At 39.2% G+C, this 21,308-nt stretch overlaps 1 protein-coding gene across 3 annotated transcripts in view; it reads right to left on the bottom strand.

Annotated features, from left to right (window-relative positions):
* STXBP6 (syntaxin binding protein 6) overlaps positions 1-21,308 on the bottom strand; it is a 122,691-nt gene that overhangs the window by 83,180 nt on the left and 18,203 nt on the right. For 2 of the 3 annotated variants that reach the window (XM_075152513.1, XM_075152512.1), the window contains one exon: positions 212-397. The exons of the other annotated variant lie outside the window; for it this stretch is intronic. In XM_075152513.1, the coding sequence (XP_075008614.1) occupies positions 212-365 (154 nt within the window). In that variant the 5' untranslated portion in view covers positions 366-397. The remainder of the gene's footprint in view (positions 1-211; positions 398-21,308) is intronic. 3 annotated transcript variants of the gene reach the window in all.

Genomic DNA, 21,308 nt, shown 5'->3' with positions numbered 1-21,308 from the left:
ATGAAACCACCTGTTCAATTTATTATATGGTATAAATATTAATAGCCTTGAGCATGTGGTTTCTCAAGATTAAAGATATAAGCACTATAATTCTCTGGTTACATTATTAAGATTCGAGTCACCCACCTCCTTATGGCTACAGACAACACCTAATCAGTTTATCAAAGATAAACCAAAACAGATAACCAGATGTCAAAATCATTAATCTTACCTGACAGGCAGATGTATGTTAAATATTCACCCTGACCCCCAGTAGCTAGGAAAGGAATCTTTTTTTTTGTTCTTCTTTTCACTTGGACAGCTCCCAGCATCCTTTCATCATGTGGGGCAAAAATTTCTTTGCTGATTGCAGATTTGGCATTCATTGTAGATCACAGATATAGCAGACTGCTGCTCTCTAAAAATAAAATCATAAATAATAATAAAAAAAATTAGAAACTCCTAAGTTATGTGAAAGTCCAGCTAGCTTACATGGGCATTAGCAGCTCTGACCTTCAAATAAAGTTTTTAATGATTCAAAGAATTTAGAAGATAATTTCATGCACTTAGAGGTAAAAATTTCAAAGTACCTAAGAGTCTTCACTTAAGTTGTTCTCCATGCTTCTTAAATTCTCTTAAACTAGCTTAGCTTATTTTGGGCAGAAGCTGCCCACACTAGCTCTTCAGTATGATGCAAAATCTTCTCAGAGGGACACCATGTAACTTCATGCTGCATAAAAGCTTCATTAATTCCCCCTCCGGTAACTGATGGGAAGCTCATCTGTCCCACATAGACAGGGAAAGCACTGCAAGGCCATAGGGAAGGAACACTGTGGCTGAGTTCATCAGCGTCCTTCTCCGAGTTTGGTTGTGCTGGCAGACAAGAAGTCAGGTTCACAGAAGATACAGAAAGCTTCAGACTCAGTAAGACTGTTCCTTCAGGAGCACTGCTCTTGGTGACAGTACTTGATTAAGCAGCTCCTGCACCTCTTGCAGCTTTAGCACCTCATCCCCTCAACTCCTCTGTAATTACCAATGGGACAACTGCACAGAAACAGTGTCAGAGTTCATGTCACCGGGTTCATGCAGACACAACCACACCTCCTCTTTTCTGCTAAGTAATGTTGACCCAGGTCAGTTCCTCAATGTGTTTCATAAGAAAACAGCACAGTCAACTTAGGAGAGGCATTGGGGGGGGGGGGAATGTAGAGAACAGGGAGCGAGAAGGAGGGAAGCTGCATATTCAGGCGTGTCCAGCAAAAGGTCGATCTGACCACAGCTTACAGAGGAGCCTAACTAAAGGAGAGAGAACTCAGTTACAGAGGGGATAGTAACAGGATCTTTATCTAGACAGCACCACAGTTATAACTCCAATTAGTTTGGCATTGAAATCTTAATAAGTATATAGGTCCCACTGACAGAGACTGCTGAATGCCCCTTTTAATTGTTCAAATACAATGACACTCCAATACACATACATTAAATTCCACATCTCCATATTATTAAGACTTTCAAACCCACAGATCTTTTTTGACATCCTTAGCTTTCTTAGCTTTATAAGTAAGATCATCTTCAGGTCTCAACTACTGAAACCAGAAATTCATTTGATATTTGCCACAACTTAACTATTAGAAAACATAGATAAATCCTAGTCAAATTAGATTTTGAAGCCAAAAGAGTCATGGATCCATTATTTTTAGAGTGCATACTATCAGCAAAGTGATTGTCTTAACACTTTCAGTCTCAACATGTTGTTGACACTTATTTATGATATTCCCTGATCTTTAAAAAAAAAAAAAAGCTGTATTCATGGAGGTGTGAGAGAGCACAAATTAGTCCAAATCAAAATTCACCACCTATTGATTTTGGGACGCAAAAGAATCCTTTGCCAAAATAATCTCTAATAGTATACCTCAGTTAACTAACATAGAAGTATGCAAGTTCTGACAAGTTTTAGCATTAAGTCATTTTACACGCACCTTTATAAAAATCAACTGCATTTAAAAAATGGCCCCAAAGGAAAAATCCAGACCAATTTCAAAGGAAGAAAGAATGCGCAGCTCCTGAAAAGATGTGATTTTGTAACTCCTGCCATGTAAGTTACCTATCCTTTAACAACAAATATATCAACATGAAAAAAGAATAAATTTACCTGCTAGTTACTTAGAAAAGGTTGTTTTCACATTCATGTTCATTATACCACAATCTTGTCCTCTTCTGTGTTATGAAAATATTTGCAGTATATCTTATTCCAGCACATGAGCTGCTGGCAGTTTATGACTAGTTGTTGGTTTGGTTGGGTTTTTTTGTTTGTTTGTTTGTTTTTTGTTTTGTTTTTTTTTGTTGTTGTTGTGTTTTTTTTGTTTGTTTTTTTTTTTTTTTTTTTTAATTCAAGACCACTGTCAATGACTATGCTTTTAATCACACAGACCTCCTTCTGACTGAGATACCGACAATCTTTGCAAAAATAACTTCAGTCTCAGACCTCCACATGCTTAAACAATTTTCAGTAAATAGCTTATTGGGAAAATACACACAAATGCTGTCAGGTAAAAATATACTTGAGTCACAGCCAACTGAAAAAGTGTTCTCCAGCTTGCAACAATCTGATGCTGTTAATTCTGCAACTGAGTTGTTGAATAGATATTCTCAGACATTTTCTTGAGGTTCACACACTGCCAAATAAAGTGTGATTTCAAAGATATACTCAGTGATGCAAAGGCTTCCTGGATTAAGATAGGATACAAGTTTTCCCTACCTACAGTTGGTTGTAGCAGAAAATGTTACTGGTTTATAGCTTCAAAACTGTATGTCATATAGCACTTCAAGAACTATTTTAAAGATATTACAAACAACAGGTCTCACTGTATATAGCTGCATTTGATAAGACTCTGCTGAACAGGAGGCAAGCCAAACAAACAAGAGACACTATCCAAATCCTATTTTATAGATTCCCCAAATCATTTTGCTTCGTATGTGCACTGCAACTTACAGCATGGAACTAGAATGACTGCCACGTAGACAATAACCCAAAATAAATGCAAAACCTAGGAGTTAATTAACATACCTCTCTATGTATACACACATCTATCTCTTAATGCAAGTGCTTTTATGCACAAACAACATACAAGTCCAACTTTAAATAAAGCCTAGATCAACGCAATATCCCAAGACAGATTAAATCTCCTGTTTCAGTAGAGACACAGAAGACATGACATAGAACAATCAAATATTGCAGTTTATTGCTTCACGACGTTATTTGCTTTGTGATTAAGCAGGCTGTATAGACATCCACCAGAAGTTGTACACAGACAGATGCTGTAGACTGAATGAAATGTTGAAACTGGAACTTCTGACTAAAGCACGCACTCACTGCCTAGGAGGTTGTGATCCTTCTGTTCCCAATACTTGGTTTACAACAGCCTCAGATGCCAGAATTAACCAATTAATCCAGTGCAATGTTACTTGATATGATTGCCGAATCTAATGTGGAAACTGACACTGGCACAAACCACAAAAGCCTATTCATTTAAAAAAGAAAACAACTAACTGTGCCTGTGTGCCTTCTGAGATTGAGCTATCAGTATAGTTTGGATGAAGTTGTTTTTCACAGGTCAAAAAATCAGCAGCTAGGTTTAAATAAGCTTCCTTCTCTATATTTACTACTGGATCTATGGGAGTTGGACTCAATGATCCTTATGGGTCCCTCTGAAATTGAGATATTCTATGACTCTATGAAAAGCAAAGGTTATATTGAAGTCTTAAGTAAAACATTCCAGCACTCTTCTTTTTCAAAGGCGGGCATAATGGAATCTTTTCATTAATCTTACTAAAAAATATGGCAAACTTGCTCAAGGAACATGAATATGTCTCAATTTTTCCCATTCTCCAACAAAAATGCCTCTTTTCATCTAAAAAAAAGCTACTAGTGGTACATGCAAAACTTCATGTAATACATGCAGATTTCTTTACTCAGTAATGTTTGTTCTTGGCACACATTCCAGGACAAATTCAAACCATCAGCAATTTCCATTCATGGCCCATGTGGACTCACACTTCGGAATGCAAACTTCCCCCCGTGCTCGAATATAAAACGCCTTAAAAGTTGAAACTTTTACTGGAGGATCTCTGAGCACTCTGAGACAGTGCATTACTGTTCACAATATTTACCCCTCTGTGGCAAGAGATTTAAACATTTCAGTAAATGTAAGAGTCTTTAAAGAGAGCCTGCATTTTCTGCCTCATATTGCCTTCTTTGTTCCATGTACTTAATTCCACTCAAATTATTGTAATGACGTTTTTGGCTGAAAATTCCATTTTCCTCCTGCAGATTTTCACTCCAGCCATCACAGCGTTATGGAAGAGGCTGTCAACATTTACACTGTGCCCCCAGTGCTCAACAGAAATGCCCAAGAGGGAAGATTCCCATGCAGATTTGAACTAGTGCCTGTAACACACTGTCCATTTGCATCTCCTCAGATCTTCCTCTGCTGCAATTCTTCTCCATGATATTTCTATCACTAAAACCTCCTCCTAGGAACAGCTGACCATTCCTCTGTATGTGCATGTAAGGGGACAGGGATTAAAGGTAAATTGTAAAAAAGATACTAAATAAAACCAAGATACTTAAGCTGATACCTTCACAGATGCCACACGTTCAGTAACAAAAAACTTGGACTATTTTCTGGTCAGCCAGAATCTCAGACTGTTTTGGGGCAGACAGCCAGCAAAAGGCTGACTTATTTTTACATCCAGATGTTTTATGGGACCATGCAAGCAAGTGGAAAAAAGGAGATTTACAGTATCTTTGTTGAGGTATTGGTACACAGTAGGAACCGGGGAAACTAATCTTCAGCATGCAGAATTTAAATAGTAGTAAATTAGCAAGGAAAAGTGAAATAAGAAGCAAGAGAATGAAGAGCAAGTCATGTTTTCCAAAAAAAGAAAAAATGTTCAGTATATTAAGTCTCGCTGTTTTCAAGGATCTTTAGTTTAATCACAAACAGGGATGGGCTCACAGGACAGGCTAACCACTGAAACGCTGCCTGCAGTGTGAAATCATCTGAGCAACCAACTACCGCTGGGCTGCACTGGTAGCTCTAGCAAGCACTCAAATCTGCTTTTAATAAAGCTACCATCCTGACAGAGGACATCTACTTTAGGAAATCATTGCAAGACACCATTATTAAAAGCCCAGCTTCTGCTATTGTGATAATTGTCTGGTATTTACTTGCTGGAAGTGTTGAGACTACATATCTGATCATTACCGTTCATCAAAATTCTGTATTTGTTGTGGTCTCAAACAAATAGCTAGTACAACTTTGGGGAAACACAAAATCATTGCTAAACCAAGGCAAATAATTTATAAATCCTTAAAAAGCAAATATTAGAACGTACATTTTTTAAAGTTGGTTTGCAATACATTTATTAAGCTTAAAGTCTATCCTAAAGGAATAAGACCAAGTTTAATTAGCTCTGCAGACAAGGATTAAACCAGTAGATCAACCTTACTCTAAAACAGTCAAGGTAAAATCTTTAAAAGGCTTGAACATAACAAGAACATCAGAATATCTTCTGTCATCCTTCTATTTGCAAAATTTAACTTTGTTTGATAGATTTTTATCTAAATTAGGACAATAGTGGCAGCCACTGCACAGGCCAAAAAAATTCTATTACATCCTACTAACATGAATTCATGACTTTTTAAAGTATTTACTGGAAAAAAAAAACACTCTCCAGAGTTATTAATAGGCAGTCACATTTCCAGTTCATTTTTTCAAATAAGCTTTCAGTGATGACTGGTTCATTTGAATAAAATATTAATTCTAAAATATGAAAATTATGAAATTGTAAACTGTATTTGTGGCAATTGGAAGACCTACTTGGTCGGTCACTGGGACAGGCTCCCCAGGGAAGTGGTCACAGCACCAAGGCTGTCAGACTTCAAGGAGCATCTGGACAATGCTCTTAGTCATATAGTTTAGTTTTAGGCAGTCCCACGAGGAGCAGGAGTTGGACTCGATGATCCTTATGGGTCCCCTTTCAACTCAAGGTATTCCATGATACTTTATAGACCTTACAGCGAACACTCCTGCTTATAGAGCTACTGCCATACATGGATCCTTTCCAACTGGTCAGCGAAAGACAAGAGCTTCAGTTCAACATCTACCATATTCTTCAATCTTTTTCTGAAAAAAGACATTTGACATCTTAGAAAGTAATTATTCCCACTTAAGAGTACTTACTACTTTCGGGCTATTTCTCCAACACTGTAAGATCATTTTACATTCCAACCCTGTCTTTCAACACTTGCAGGTCTCTAGGCCGACACCCACCGAAGTCACGATGTACATTCTGTGCGTTATCGCTTCCGTCAGCTAAAATTGTTGGAGATCTAACACAGCCTCCCCTCACTGCTCCAGTTAGAACTAGAAAGATACCAACCCCTCTGAATACACTTCTACAATCATTTTTGTGTTCCTACATCTTATGCTATTTCCATGCAAACTTAACTTCCGTAGTTCCGTAGTTCACTCATGACTAACGTCACACGAGACAGTATCAAAGGCACCACTGAAGTTGAGATATATTTGCCAGTTCCAACTTATTCACATGGCCTAACACTTTATCACAGAAACAAATCAATTGGTTTGAAATTTTATTTGAGTTCTCTCTCCAGTCACCCTCTAGTTCCTTAAAAATAGGTTTTGTTCCATCGTTTGTCCAATATTTTGGCAAAGAAAAATCGTTTAAAAAAAGAAATTAAAGAATCTTGGTGAGAAGGAGCAGCCCACATTCCCCAGGGAAAGGGGAACTGGTTTGAAGGACAGGAATTTGGAGCATGCACAGTTTCTTTCAGCAGTTGGTGTTGTTTCACATTTAATTTATGCCCACCTCGTGCATTTGTGCTGGCACAATTGATTGATTTCCCTGTGCACTCTTCTTTCTTATGACAGCACAAGCGCTTACGTGGTAGTGCAGTGAACCATACAAGAGAATTAATCCAGGTTTAATCCCATTTAAAAGAAGAAAAATAGTGATTAGTTCTGTTTTTACTCAGATCGGCTCCCTGACTCGGCTCACTACACAGCTGTGTGTCAGCACACGGGAAGGAGAGCAGGGGTAAGACGAGGGCTGCCTCACGCACCAGCAGTATTCGTTCACAAGGATCATGAAACTGCGGTTTAAAGACAAAACCTGAAATGTCAGCAGCTTTCACCAAATAGTGAAATTGGCTGACTGAAAACATGGCACGGAGCCAATCTAGACAAAATTTTTCAAAATCAGAACTTGCAACAAAGAAACAAACTGAATCAGAAATGGTAAAACAGAGGAGTTCATATGGGGCTTCTCCTTGGTAAGAACAAACACGTCTCCATTATTTGTTGGGTTAAACAGAGGCATAGCAAAAAGGCAGGTTGGAAGTCAGGCTCTGTTAGCATGCAGTGTGATTTCTGCACTAAATCAGAACCTGCTGCATATAAGAATATACGAAAATGTTATGCAATGCTATTAGTGCAGTATATCCTACACAACTAGAACACGCTAAGTCACGGCAGCTACTCTGGCAAGACATCTCACAGGAAGCTGATTTTGATTTTAGCATGAACAATCACAGCTGCTCAATAAGGACAAACTCTGCGAGTACTAAGTACTGATCACTGGAAAACCCGATGATAAATGGATTCATAATTCAGTGTACAGGTTGCCAGAGAGATAGCATATTACTACAGTATTAGTTGAAAGTTTTTTAAAGAAAAAAAACCAAACAAAACTGTTTCAGCTAACAGCTAGCACATAGTACTGTTGCCACCAGCTTATTCCAACTAGTATATCTCAGTACACTCTTAAATCATGTTTTCAAATCCTCACAGTTCCATTTCCATTCCTCCTCACATAACTGGTGTCGGTACAAACTGCAAATTTCTGCACATTACAGCCATCTATTCAATGTAATATTCCACAAGAGAAGCAGGGAAAAAAGTCAGGTCTCTCAGGCTGAAGATGTTCAATTTTCTGAACTGCAACCTGCAACACCCACATCTGAGGAAAAAAAAAAAGGGAAGTAAACTCTTTATCATTATGTTCCTTTATATTACTTTAATGCTGGGGAAGAGTACAAAAGCAGAGTAATACAATGGGATAAGACAAAACATCAAGGGATTAAAGCATTCTATTTCATCCATCCAAGGTGAATCAACTTTCTCTGGTAAGTATAATTTTTTTTTTTTCCCCCAATCACTCCAATGGGTGAGCAAAATCACTTACTAGCAAAATGCATAATTCTTTTAAGAATGAAATATATCAGGTTCTGGGGATAACAATCTCTGTAAGGGCAGAGAGACCTCTGTAAAGAATTATACCAACATTTTACTTGAGGGGAAAACAAGAACTGTGTAAAAGCAGTAAACCATCTGTTGGCAGTGTCCTGATATTTTCTAGCAGTTAACTAAATACAGTTTTCTTTCTGGCAAATAACACAAGCTGAACACATTTCTGATGTGCTGCATACTTCTTCCTAGAAATCCTCCAACAGTAAGAATCGCCCATTTCAAAATGGATGAGCCCAAGCTTGCAAAACTGCGAAGAGTCCTGCAAACTGAAGGAATTACAAAAAACTGGTCTGCTCCAGTGTTTTGTTCAAGGGATGTTGCCATCTCAGGAATTACTAAAAATGCCATCCATGGCTTTTATCGCCCCACTAAGTTTGATTGCTTAGCTCTGCATTCCTGACAGAATGGGGGGAAGGGGGGACGACGACAAAACACACATCACGAAAACACAACACTGCAAACAGACCTTGTGTGTGTGATGACTTTTTTTTTTTTCTTCAAATATGAATGGCTTGTTGTTTAGTCTCACAGAAATCTGAGAAAAGCTAGAACGGAAACTACTGGCTTTTTCCTCTGCCCTGATGCTTTCATAGTAATTTGCAATCAGTGATCAGTGGCAGAAGTATTCTATTTAACAACTAGAAAATTTCCATTAAACATGGAGGTGGTGGGCAGAAATTGTCTTGTCAAGTGATAGCCTGTTGGGAACGAGATATTCTTCTTTTAAAGTGGGGGAAAAAAAAAAAAAAGAAGATACCACTTCCCCTTTTTCCTCCTTTCAGGGACCAAGGAGTGACTTCTTGAGGATGTGAAAGCTTTCATCAGGTTTATGAATCTGGACAAACCACTAAGTTTTAGATTAAAATATCTTACAAATCAGTGTGGTATTAATCAATGTATAGGATACCTGTAAAACACATAGTAACATTTTACAGTTCTACACTAACTTCTGAGATCAACAGTATAACAGCACAGTGAGGGATGAAAAAGGGGAACCTAGATAGCCGAAACAAACAAAAACCATCCTTCTCTAGTTCTTTCTATTATGTGTTTTTACATTTTCCCAAAAGAGATAGATAGTAGAATACCTTTCTCTTAATGTTTTCACTTCAAATAATTACGTATGTTTTGCACGCCTGAACTGAGACAATAGAACATGGAGGCATGAGAAGGTGGACCAAACAGTGGCACCTCAGCTTGTGTAAGAAACATCCTATCCAAGGAGAGAGGACAGGACAGGATGATACAACACACAACCCCTGCAACATTCATTTAATAAATTTAGGAGTGATTCTATGCTTCCTGCACTCAGAACTTATTTATAACCCTTAGGCATCTACCCATTTCATGTCTCAAAGAAGGAGAGTTGTTTAAAAAAAACCAAAACGTACAATGTACATCTTTCATTAGACTGATCCCAGAAGATAGCAGCTCAACCAATGTATCAGATATCCTTCCAATCTTAATCTCACTCACAACTTTCCTGTAAATAATATACGTTGTCTCTAAACACTGGGCACAGCTATGGACCCCGAAATAACATCATCTCTCAGCCTGTGAACATATATTTCCACAGGCTTACACAAAGATAATTACAGCATCAAAAGTACACTGCATTTAGAAATACGCATTTTCAAATGGACTAAGAATTTCAATCTCCCCCTATCAAATTCAGAAGTATAATAATTGACAACGTCCACAGCAACAAATCCTGTGCAAGAATTCTGTGCCAAAATCAACTTAATACATCCCACATCTAGTGCTGAGCTGTAAACGTTGATATTGCAAAACAAATGACATCTCCAACCTTCAAACTGGTTACTGCCAGAAACCATCTAAAAAATACAAAAAGGTTTTTTACATGGCAACAGCCTTAGATAAAATGGCATCCAACTGAAAGAACAACCACTATCCCATACAGTCTGATGATTTTTACCCCACAAATACTTTCTGCAAGAGCAACAGAAAGAAAGAGATTGCGTCTTTAACTAAGACATCTGAATACAATGTCAGAGAAAACAACGGCCAGCCACACATCCCCCGTTGTGTGCAGCGTAGAAAAGGGATCCATGTAGATACATACGTGCTTACCTCAACTGTAATATTCTTCTTCCAGCATAAACAGCCTCATGAAAATCCTCCACGTGTGCAAAACCAAACAACCACTATGCAAGATTAGCAACCCACACAATTGCTCAAGGACAGAAATATCCAGTTACAAGTAGGAAAACTGTTTCACTAAGAAATCAATTTAGTCCCATCCTCAGCCAAAAGCAGCTTTTCAGCACCAGCTTATGCCAGTTTAGCTGTGGGATACTGCCAAATAAAGTGGTCAACATCCTTCATTTCCCAGTTTTTTGCCAATTCATCAGACCACTAATTCTATACTAAAATTGGCAGCTGCACATCATTAGTATCAACACAGTGGAACTAGTGGGAATATGCACTGCTTTTGGCAGTAATTTGCAGTTCTCTGTGTTAACTCAGCCTTGAATACTTACCCTCACACCTCTGCAGATGCCTTTAGGAACAAGCCTGAGAATGACATTCTTAAACTTGATTATTCTTGAATCCTAAACTGAGGTCTCAGAGACAATGATGTGATGTGGCCTGTTAAAATGAACCTACAGACTCCTCTCCACAGCTTCGATCTTTTTCTTTCTTTACTCAACAGGACATGTCACCTCTACTCATCCTAATACCATGCTTTGTTCAAACCTATTGAACTACTTTGCTTTTCAAGTAGTCTAACAATCATCATAAGTAGTTAAAAGCAATTAGGTCCAGTCAGTAATTAAATGCTTATCACACCCTGCATCCAGAGAACTTTACAAGTGTATCTTATATTAGACGAAGTGATGTCTTTGCTATAGGCTTTTCCTTTCATACATTCTGCGGACAGAGAAGAAAAATACAAACCAAAAAATTCATAAAAGTATCAATTGCATTATCTCCAGACTTGTAACTCCTGAAAACCACTCACCTACAAAATCAGCTACATTAAAAGAAAAAAGTTAATTTAATAATATGAGTGATCCAAATCAAACTTCACTTTACCTTTACCTTTTCCTTTACATTTCACACAGTGAGTATGAAAACGAACAGGGCTTCAGAACCTGGTATTTGTCCATTCATTAGACTAAACCACTATGACAATTTACTTCAAACACACTCACTTCATAGTGGCTAACGAGATTTAGCAAACAAGCTGGAGAACTTACACAGGTGGCTTAAAATCACAATACACACTTACAACTTCTACCACTTAAGGATATGCTTGCATGTTTAAGGTAACTTATAATACATATAACAAGTCTTTATATAAATTCTTCTGTAATTAAGACAAACAATGTACTCAAAAACTTTGAGAAAATGACATTAAGGCTCATTTCTGTGTCTGGTTCATCCACATTAAAAACAGCACTTTGGCAACATTAAGTGGACAATAAAGAAAAAGCCCACTACATCCACCTTAACAGACTTGGAAGCTAGAAAGTAACCGGCAGTTATCCTCCGCACAGTTCCAGGGAAGAAAAGATATAGGTGAAACAAATGCATGTTTTTCAAAACAGTATGGGTACAGTAAAGCAGCTTACAGAAGAGAGCAGTCCCACCTTCCGGTGAAGAAGGGAGACATAGAGAACATTCTGAAATACCAGTAAAAAAATTAATTGAGTATAATAACCCCAAGTGCAAGAGGCCCCTGATTTAGAAGCTCTTGGCAGGTGGCACAGTTATGAAATATTTTGCCACAAGAGATTAAAAAAAAAAAATTCTCCACATTCCAGATGAAAAGGTAAAACTTGTTTCTTCAACCCATATAACATCACTATCTCAGGAGAGCAGAGAGAACTCGCGATCTGCCAGAAGAAGAAACAAACTGAGTATGAGCTGTGAAGTCATTCCATCACAGAAGGCAGTCAGATTGGTCAAGCATGACTTACCGTCCTGGCTCTCACTACTCAGCCTCTTGTCCTTCATGTGCCTAGAAATAGCTTCCACTGACAAAACGCAAGAGCCTGCTATGACTTCTTACACCAAAAATGGGGGGGAAATATAGGGTAGGTATTCTGTCTTTCACATCGCTTACTCTGTTGCCTTCACACCGTTTCTCAGCTGTGATCCTCTGCCCACCCTGCCAGCACCTCGCTGGTGACTTACGTTCCTTAGACACTAATGTTCGCCTGTTGTACCAAGAACACGCTGTTGGCAGAGAGACTCAGCCCCAGCAATGAGAAAAGAATGGTATAAATATCAGTTAAGAAAGCTGGATCTTTAAAACTTATCCAATGGAGATGAGGAAGATCAGATTTGCTTGCTGCAGCCCTGCAGATACGGTCAGGGATATGCATGGGGTAAGCATAATACACTGTGCTTCTTAATTGCATTTTAAAATGAGAAGGCTTTCTATAAAACGCTCGGGGAACTCTACTTCTGTCAGACACAGATACAATATATTGCAATTCCTGGAATCAGCATTTATCCTCAGAGTTTATTCTGTGAGCAAGAGGTGAAACAGCTAATGCTGGTCACAGTTCAGGAAGTGTGTGTACAGTTACTGACACCATTTTGTTTCACAAAGGGTAATTTGCCCTTCCCAGGCAACAGTGGCTGCAAAGTGGAGAAATTCTCAGAGGGCTACCCCCACTCAATGACTTCTCAGTGAAAAAGTAAACCCATTGTTTCAAGGCTACTGACTTCAAATGGATTCTATCCAAAAATGTTTCTTCTGGGCAGGGAAAAGGAGAAGTGTCCCCACTTCCTTACTTTCCATCCAAGTATAAGAATACGAAAGTAATTTTTTTCCTTCTTCTACCTGACCCCCAGGCTGAGACAATGTGAAGAGGTATAGCTGTCCCATCCGAGTGCAGTTGTACATGCTCAGAGCCAGGAAAAGGCGGCTTCTCCCAAGGACTTGAGCAAAACATACCGGTTCCAAAAGATCTCAGCCCAGCCAGGAAGGAGAGACACTTCATTCTTCTCTGGCAATGGATATCAAATGGGGTTGTGGAAGAAGGCTGCACCATCCCTGACAAGGTTTGATATCTAAAAGGGTATCTGGAAAAAGCTGTTCCCTCTCCAACACTGAACTGAACTTATAAAATACCAAACCTTGATTTTCAGAGCCTAGGAATTTTATTTTTTAAACCTGCAGCGTCTAAATAAAACAAAGCTATTGCTTCAGGAGATTAATTGCTTGTTTCTTTTACTATGGAAACCTGGGTGCTAGGGGAGGCCAAGTCTCCACTCAGAAGCTCCCCAAAGGTCATATTATGGAATACAGTTAGAGTACGGTGAAATCCAGGCTTGGGCTTTACCAACCTGGACTACAGCTATGCCAGGGGCTGGCTAGACAAGCGGATGACTCTGAAAGACATGGGAAACAGTTCAGTGATAGACTTTTGTGCCCTAATGGTCTTGCCAAGTACAAAAATAATTTGTTCATGCTTTACGACTCTTATGATAAGACTCCTTTCTCCATTACATACGAATGTAAATAAAAGAAAAATTGAAAATTAGAACTCCCACAGAAAATCAGACCCTAAAGAGGAAATAAAACCATGGGTGGGCCTATGACTAATAGCTGGAGTACAGGATCCCACTGCTTAACGAGATCGCCAGATAGAGAATCTGAATGTGGGAATATATGCAAAAGACCCAGAGACAGGGCCACTGACCACCATGGTAACAGAAGATCTCAGGAAGCACATGGGATCCAGCAGCTGAGGTACAAAATAAGTTAGATTCTTTTAAGGGACTGGGACTGGATCAGTTTCCATACAAATCAAATTTAAAGATTTAATAAAGTATCTAAAAGGAAAGCTCAAGTGCAAGGTGATTATGCTAACCCATCTGTGTACATTTCTGCCAACAAAATACTTGCTGTTCTCACCTTATAGAACTATAGCACCAAATCTGGAGAATACAGTTATACAATATCCTTGCTAGACAGTATTTCAAAACCTATTTACTACATCTCCTACAAAAGTTAGAAAGAATGGACTGAAAGAGTCACCTCAATTTCTTCTTGTAAATAAATCATAACTCAACTAGATAAACAAACTAAGACTTCACAAATAAAACCTCAGAAAAAGCAAGTGCAGAAGAGAACAGCTTTATTTTCAAAAACCATTTTCAATCTACTAGTGCCATAATACTGCTTTTCAAGTAGTTTGTGTTTAAAATCTGATCTTCTTTGAAACACTTCTGTACTACTTTTTGCCAGTTTTTCCCTCAAAGATGGTATTTACCCATGTATAAATTTATGTCAAAACTGAAATGGCAACAACATGCTGTTCCTCACCACTCTTGCCATATTCTTCATTCCTTCTCATTGCATTCAGATTCTTACTTTTACTAGTATAGAAAATTTTGTCCGAGTCCTTCAATCCTTTTAATGGGGAAGAAAAGGAAACTGCTCTCCTGGAAGAGAATTCCTAGTATCGTAAACGCTCAAAAGTAGAATGCCATGTGCAAGTATAAAAAGAAGGCAAGTTTTACTCACTTCACAATATAATTTTTCTGTTTGGAAAGCACAGTGAAAACCCTTAAGTCTTCTGGTGATCTCACTGAGCTGAGACCAGCATAGTTCCCAAACCATGACTCATTCCGATCCCAGCAAAAAAAATTGCTGGGGAGACAAATGTTTTGTTTATGATGAATTAATTCCTTCAGTACGTCTAGCTCAAAAATATCAGGCTTCACTTTGTATGCAGAAGATAAAGCACGACAGTCATGCTCCTGCCTTACTCTTTTCCAAATACTATTGTGTTAAAACTGAAATGGCAGTGGATGCTGCCGACGCTAGAACAACTTATTCAGGAAAAAACAACAAATCTTGCCAACAAGGATTTAATTTCCCAGTTATGATCTGTAAAAATGTATAACTTCTAAATATTCAGGTTTCTGGCTTTAAAGTGTACTTCCATAGATCTTATGCAGCAAAACCTATTATTGTTTGTTTATTCTGACATCAAATTAAACTAAGGCCCAAGTACAGTTTATTAACAGATAATTGTCCTGGTTTTGGCTAGGATAGCGTTAAATTTATTCCTAGTGCTGTGTTTTGGATTTAGTATAAGAAGAATGTTCATAACACGCTGATGGTTTTAGTTGTTGCTAAGCACGCTGCTACTCAAGGACTTTTCAGCTTCCCATGCTCTGCCAGGTGCACAAGAAGCTGGGAGGGAGCATAGCCAGGACAGCTGACCCAACTGGCCAAGGAGGTATTCCATACCATACGACGTCATGCTCAGCATATAAAGCTGGGGGAACAAGCAGAAGAGGGGGACGTTCAGAGTGATGGTGTTTATCTTCCCAAGTAACAGTTACGCGTGATGGAGCCCTGCTTTCCTGGAGATGGCTGAACGCCTGCCTGCCGATGGGAAGCAGTGAACGAATTCCTTGTTTTGCTTCGCTTGTGTGCACGGCTTTTGCTTTCCCCGTTAAACTGTCTTTATCTCAACCCACGAGTTTTCTCACTTTCACTCTTCCGATTCTCCCCCCCCATCCCACCGGGGGGGAGTGAGCAAGCGGCTGTGTGGGAAGCAAGCGGCCAGTTGCTGGCTGGGGTTAAACCACAACAATAATGAAATAGAAAGAAGTAACTTTCAGCATTGTTCAGTTTGACATCAAACCTCAAAACAGTAGAGTGTTTTCATTTAGAAAGTTTTGTTAGTTAATTAATTTTTTAAAAGTCTTTCTCAGTATACACTTGAATAGCATCAGTGGAGTTACGCTAACTTAAGAGAAATAACCGCTACATGATATTTGCCTCTTCCCCCTGTAAATAAAATATTTATTTTTGTCTACCCACACAGAATCCCAGTATCAACCAGTTCAACAAAGATAAATTTACTTATGATGCACACTTGTGTTCTCCTCCCCCACTCCCTGTCATCACCATTATCTTCCTTTGCACGTGGCTCATTGTTTTCTAACACAATACTTCCTCCTTCCTATCCAGTTTCTTTTGTAACACTACTCTAAGGTGTATCTAATTTGCATCCCAGTGAGAAAACCTGGCACTTCAAAACATTTATGGAAGCTAAGCACCCATACCTTAGTGAAATCCATGGGACTGGAAACCAGCTCCAAACACACTGTCAGAAACTTCTCACTTCAAATTATTTTATTTATGCTCAAATATATTACATTCACTAGCATTTAAGGGTATCTCTGGTCTTTATTGAATGCCCTAGATACTGTTCAATACTGCAGAAGAAAGCTCTTTCTCACAGTTTTCATACCAAATGCAAGAAGAGACATGCATCCATGCAGCTGAAATGTTAACAATCTGGAAAAACCCTACGGCAATTAACCAAAAAATGTATGCCTTTACTCATCTGAGCTACAGATGTAGCCCAAACTAAGACTAATCACTCTAAGAAACAGATGTAACTTGAGATGGTGATGTAAGAGTTTAGTACCAGTGTATGATGCACGTAACCAATTCCTTAGTAAATTGTATGCTTATTTTGATATGAAAAAATACAAACCCAAAAAACCACTATAATCACCACCAGATTTTCTACTTTTGCAGCAAAGCAAGCAACATGCAACTGTTAAATTCAGGTCTATTAATGGCATTGTAAGCTATCTGACAAGGCTACAAAAGTACAGAACGTAACCGCCAGAGGTCAGTTATATCATACCAAGTTCAATACACCAGCACGTCCATCAGCTGATAGCCAGAGAACTGCTGGGTTTAGAGAAGTGATTTTGGCACATTCCCACTGCATTCTTCCCAATAAATTTGAAATTAATCTAGTCTCAGAGCTATGAAAAGCAATATTAGAATTATGCCACTTTTTGTCTACCTTCTACCTTAAATAAAGTAAATCAGCAAGCAAATTTCTCCCAAATGGAATAGGCAGTTGTGGTACATCAGAGAAAATACTTCCACAAAAGCTTTTACATAGCACCCATAATAAGATAAATATATAGCACTACTAACTTCATTTATTTATGTACAGCCAACAGCAAAACACAAGTCGTCTTATGCCACATAAAATAAAATCAGTGTGGAAAGAACTCAGTGAACTTTTGTTGTTGCTGTAAACCATATGATCTTTGGCACATCAATTAGATGAACAAAGATCTTCACATACTAATTCTTATTTAGCATAAAGGGGAAAGAAAAGACATAGACGGAGAAGGGAATATTGGAAGTAATCCTCTCTTTCAGCCAAGGTTTAAACATAGACTACAATTCTGCAAGAAGACATCTGCAAACAAGTGATGACAAGCTGTTATTGCCATAACATTCAATCTGACCAAAAAAGAAAATTGTATGTTGAAAGTAGCAGCAGGGGTACATGAGTAGAAACATTAGAATTGTACAGTACCTCTTATTGTTAGAGAAAAGAAATTTACACTAAGCATGTCAAAGACATAGCTAGTCAAATTTTTAAAAAGCTATCGTTTATGTTGTCAAAAAGGATTGCCAATACGTTCATGATCTTTCATGAAAATATCCTCAGTCCAGTCTTCTGCACATCTGACAGCCACCAGCGCTTCTGCATTCTTTTACTCTTTTCATGTAAAACCCCTCATATTTAAATACGCATTTTGAACAGTTCTATTAGTTATTTTAATTTTACAGCTAAAATTTTGTATAGCTTTTGTCAGGACCCTGACGGGCTGTACTGGCCCTGCCCAGCCCCCCGGGGCTCCCCCCACCCTGCCCACAGCCCGGGACCCCACATCAGCCCCCGGGGCCGTCAGCCCCGGCCCCAGAGACACCGCAGCAGGGCCTGTCTTCAGCTGCCCACAGCCCTGCCCGGCCACGGGCCCCGCCGAGCCGGGCCCACATCCCGGCCCAGCCCTGGCCCATCCCTACAGCCCTGCCTGACCACGGTTCCCCTCAACAGGCCTGATCCTGCCCCCCGCCTGGCCAGGCCATGTCCCAGGGAGGTGCCCAGCGCCTCAGGCCGCGGCTGCCCCCTGGCCCTGGCTGCAAGCCCCAGGGGAGCCCCCACCGCTCCTGGCACCCTGGCCACGGGGAACCATCAGCCCACGGGCGCCCAGCCAGGTTTAACCAAGACAAGAAATAAAAGAGCAACTCAAAGCCATCAGCAACTATTTGCACAAGATGATGCACATCAACAACAGCTTGACTGATGTACTACGCAGCAAGCAGGATCCAAAGCCTGTACTGACTCAAGCCTTTTGCCATCAGAGTTATTCCACGACTCATTGTGACGGGGAAAAGGAAAAACAAAGGATTGAGCAAACAAAATTGATTTTTACTTGCTTTCAGAAGGTTTTAAGTAATGGACTGCAGAGCACAAGACAGACTACCGTGGAAGCCACCAGTGAAGGCTGCCAACCCACCAGCGCAGAGAAGCAGGAAGGGAACAGTCAGAGACACCTAAGCATTGCTGGCACGCAGTAATATCTCCGGTCCGGCAGCAGTAGCCAGCCTGAGCTACTTTTCTTTTTCAAAGAAAAAGCAAGAGACTGCCCAGAACAGCAGCTCAGCAGCGGGAAGGAAGACAGCACACATCTGAAAGCTGTTCCACTGAATCAAAAACTTTGTGCTTATTTGTGGTTAGCAAGGGCAACAAGGACTTCAGAACTGCAGATGGAGATCTTCAGAGGGAGGGCTGCGGAACTTCTTCAGAACAACCGCAGCAGCCTGCTTTGACCTCGACCTGGAAAGGCAATACCGTCTCCCTTAGTCACCGTGCCTCCTGTAGGCAAGCCTCAATGCACAGAGCCAAAGTGACTCATTACGTTCTTCGAAACACTCACCAGCATTGCAAGAACATACTTAGTCCTTCTAACAAACTCTGAGCTGAGATTGAGTGGGAAAGAAAAATGACACGAGCAATTCTAGTCTAATAAGAACAGATTAAAAAATTTGTTCAGTGACATTGGCAAGAAATCCAAATTAGATAGGAGGCAAAGGACCTGCCAAGCCTTGCCAGTTCTTCTACTCTAAGTCAAGATGATGAGGTGGATAACGGCTTTAACAACGGTACGATAATTACAGAGCCCAACACATCATACCAGTGTCAATAAAAATTCCTTCTTATTCAAACACAATAGTTCATGCATAATAGAAGTAACTGCTCAGACTGCAACTGATCCTTATCAATATTTATCAACATCCTGGGGGCATAATCCCATTTTAATGAGAAGATAAACAGAGCAGGCCAGAAAGGAGAATTATGCATGAAATGATCTTGCTCCACAGTTCAATATTGTTGCCTTTCAATATGGTTCAGCAACGAGCAGTGTTCTGAGTGTCAGGGAGACTCTAGCCTGTAAACTTGAAGTTAAAGAAATAAATCCTTGAACCTATAAGCACATCTGAACAGAAAGAAAAAAAAATTTTCAAGTAGCTAGCATTGTTATTTTGTAAGTGGAACACCAAAATTAACATTTTAAATCAGATTTTTGAGCAATTTCTGCAGTTGTTCAGGAAGAGATAAAACCATTTCACAGATTACTAGGAAGCGTAACTACCGATAAGACACTGGCTACAAACCTGAATAGTTTAATTAATTCTACCTCTCAAAATGCTGGCTATATATAAAATAAGATACTGTAACTTCTCCCTGAACAATTATGAGAAATTTTGAGATCATATTTCATAATAATCCTTGGTGAATTTCAAAGGTTTCATTATTTCCCACAGGTTTTCTCCACTTTTCATCAGTGGATGTATGAAATGAAGAGCATTTAACTGCCCATTGTAAACAAGCACTGTTATATCCACTTGTTGATAAAACAAACTGATTCTTCTCAGCCTTCTCTGTTGCATAAAGAGGCAACATTTCAAGATTTGAAAGAGAAAACAGCAGCAAAACATAAAAAAACTAGCACTATTGTCAGGCAGACTACCAGTTAAGAATTACAGATAGTAGGAAAACACCAAAAACAACAGATCAACTTATTTCTGTGGACGGGACTACAGAGAGGGGGAGCTTTTTTCCCTGAAAGAAATTCAATTAATATTGAAACTCGGAAAATAGGTCTGGAAAGCATTTCAAAAGATCCAATCCCTCCCGGAGACAGCTCCAGCACACATTTACAAGTGGTATTTCTCTAAGCTGTTTTTAATGACACCCCAAGGTAAACTCATTCCAGAGGTATTTTTTCCCCCAGGAAATATAATTTCTAAATCTGTCTGAACCAAAGAGAACCCATCACTTCATGCATATTAGACAAAAAAGGGAACAAGCTATTCCTTGGCTTGTTTTAATATCCTTTTATCCTATTTTCTACTAATGTCATTTACACCACTCAAGCCTCAGTTGCTTCTACATAATAGTTCAAACTCACAAACACCACACAAAGTTGTCTGCCTACGCGAAGTGCATAGGTATCTTAAAAAGTAGTAATAAAACTAGGAATGTGTCATTTTAAAACCAGAAACTATTGTCCACGTGTTAATGTAAAATTAGTTTGAACAGCATTAGAAGAAATACAGATCTCAGTCTTCTAAACCCACATTTAAAACACAAAAAAATTTAAGAGCTTTCTATTTAGTACTTGATAATCATGTCATCTAGCATTTGACGAATCAAAATGTTAGACATCTGTCCTTCCAAAAGACGACCATTTATTTGTACTCATTACAGAACATACAGCTCATGTCTGACAGATGCACATGTCCTGTTTGCATCACACTTAATTACATCGCTCTGCCAAGCATTACTCTATTGCATCAGCATTCTGTATCACACACCGGGTTCATGCCCATGCTTGTGACACATCAGGTAATTGCAGTGCTTATGAATAAGACAAAGGTATGCAACACACTCATAGGTCACATGCATCCATGCTAGAATAGCTCAGCACTTTCGCAGCAAGCAGTGGGTGGTACGCTGTACGAACTACAAATGCTGATGCCGACAAGTGTTACAAGACAGACTCCTTTCCAGCTGCTAAAGAGAGCGCAGAAACCCATTAAAAACAGTGCAAGAGGATTAACGCAATCTACAAGAAATTGAACAAAATTCTTAAGTGTCTGTTTGAAAGCGGTTT

Source organism: Calonectris borealis, chromosome 5 (assembly GCF_964195595.1).
Source record: "Calonectris borealis chromosome 5, bCalBor7.hap1.2, whole genome shotgun sequence".
In the NCBI taxonomy this organism is placed as follows: Eukaryota; Metazoa; Chordata; class Aves; order Procellariiformes; family Procellariidae; genus Calonectris; species Calonectris borealis.
Note: the sequence above shows the minus strand (reverse complement) of the source record. Positions and strands in the feature narration are given on the sequence as shown.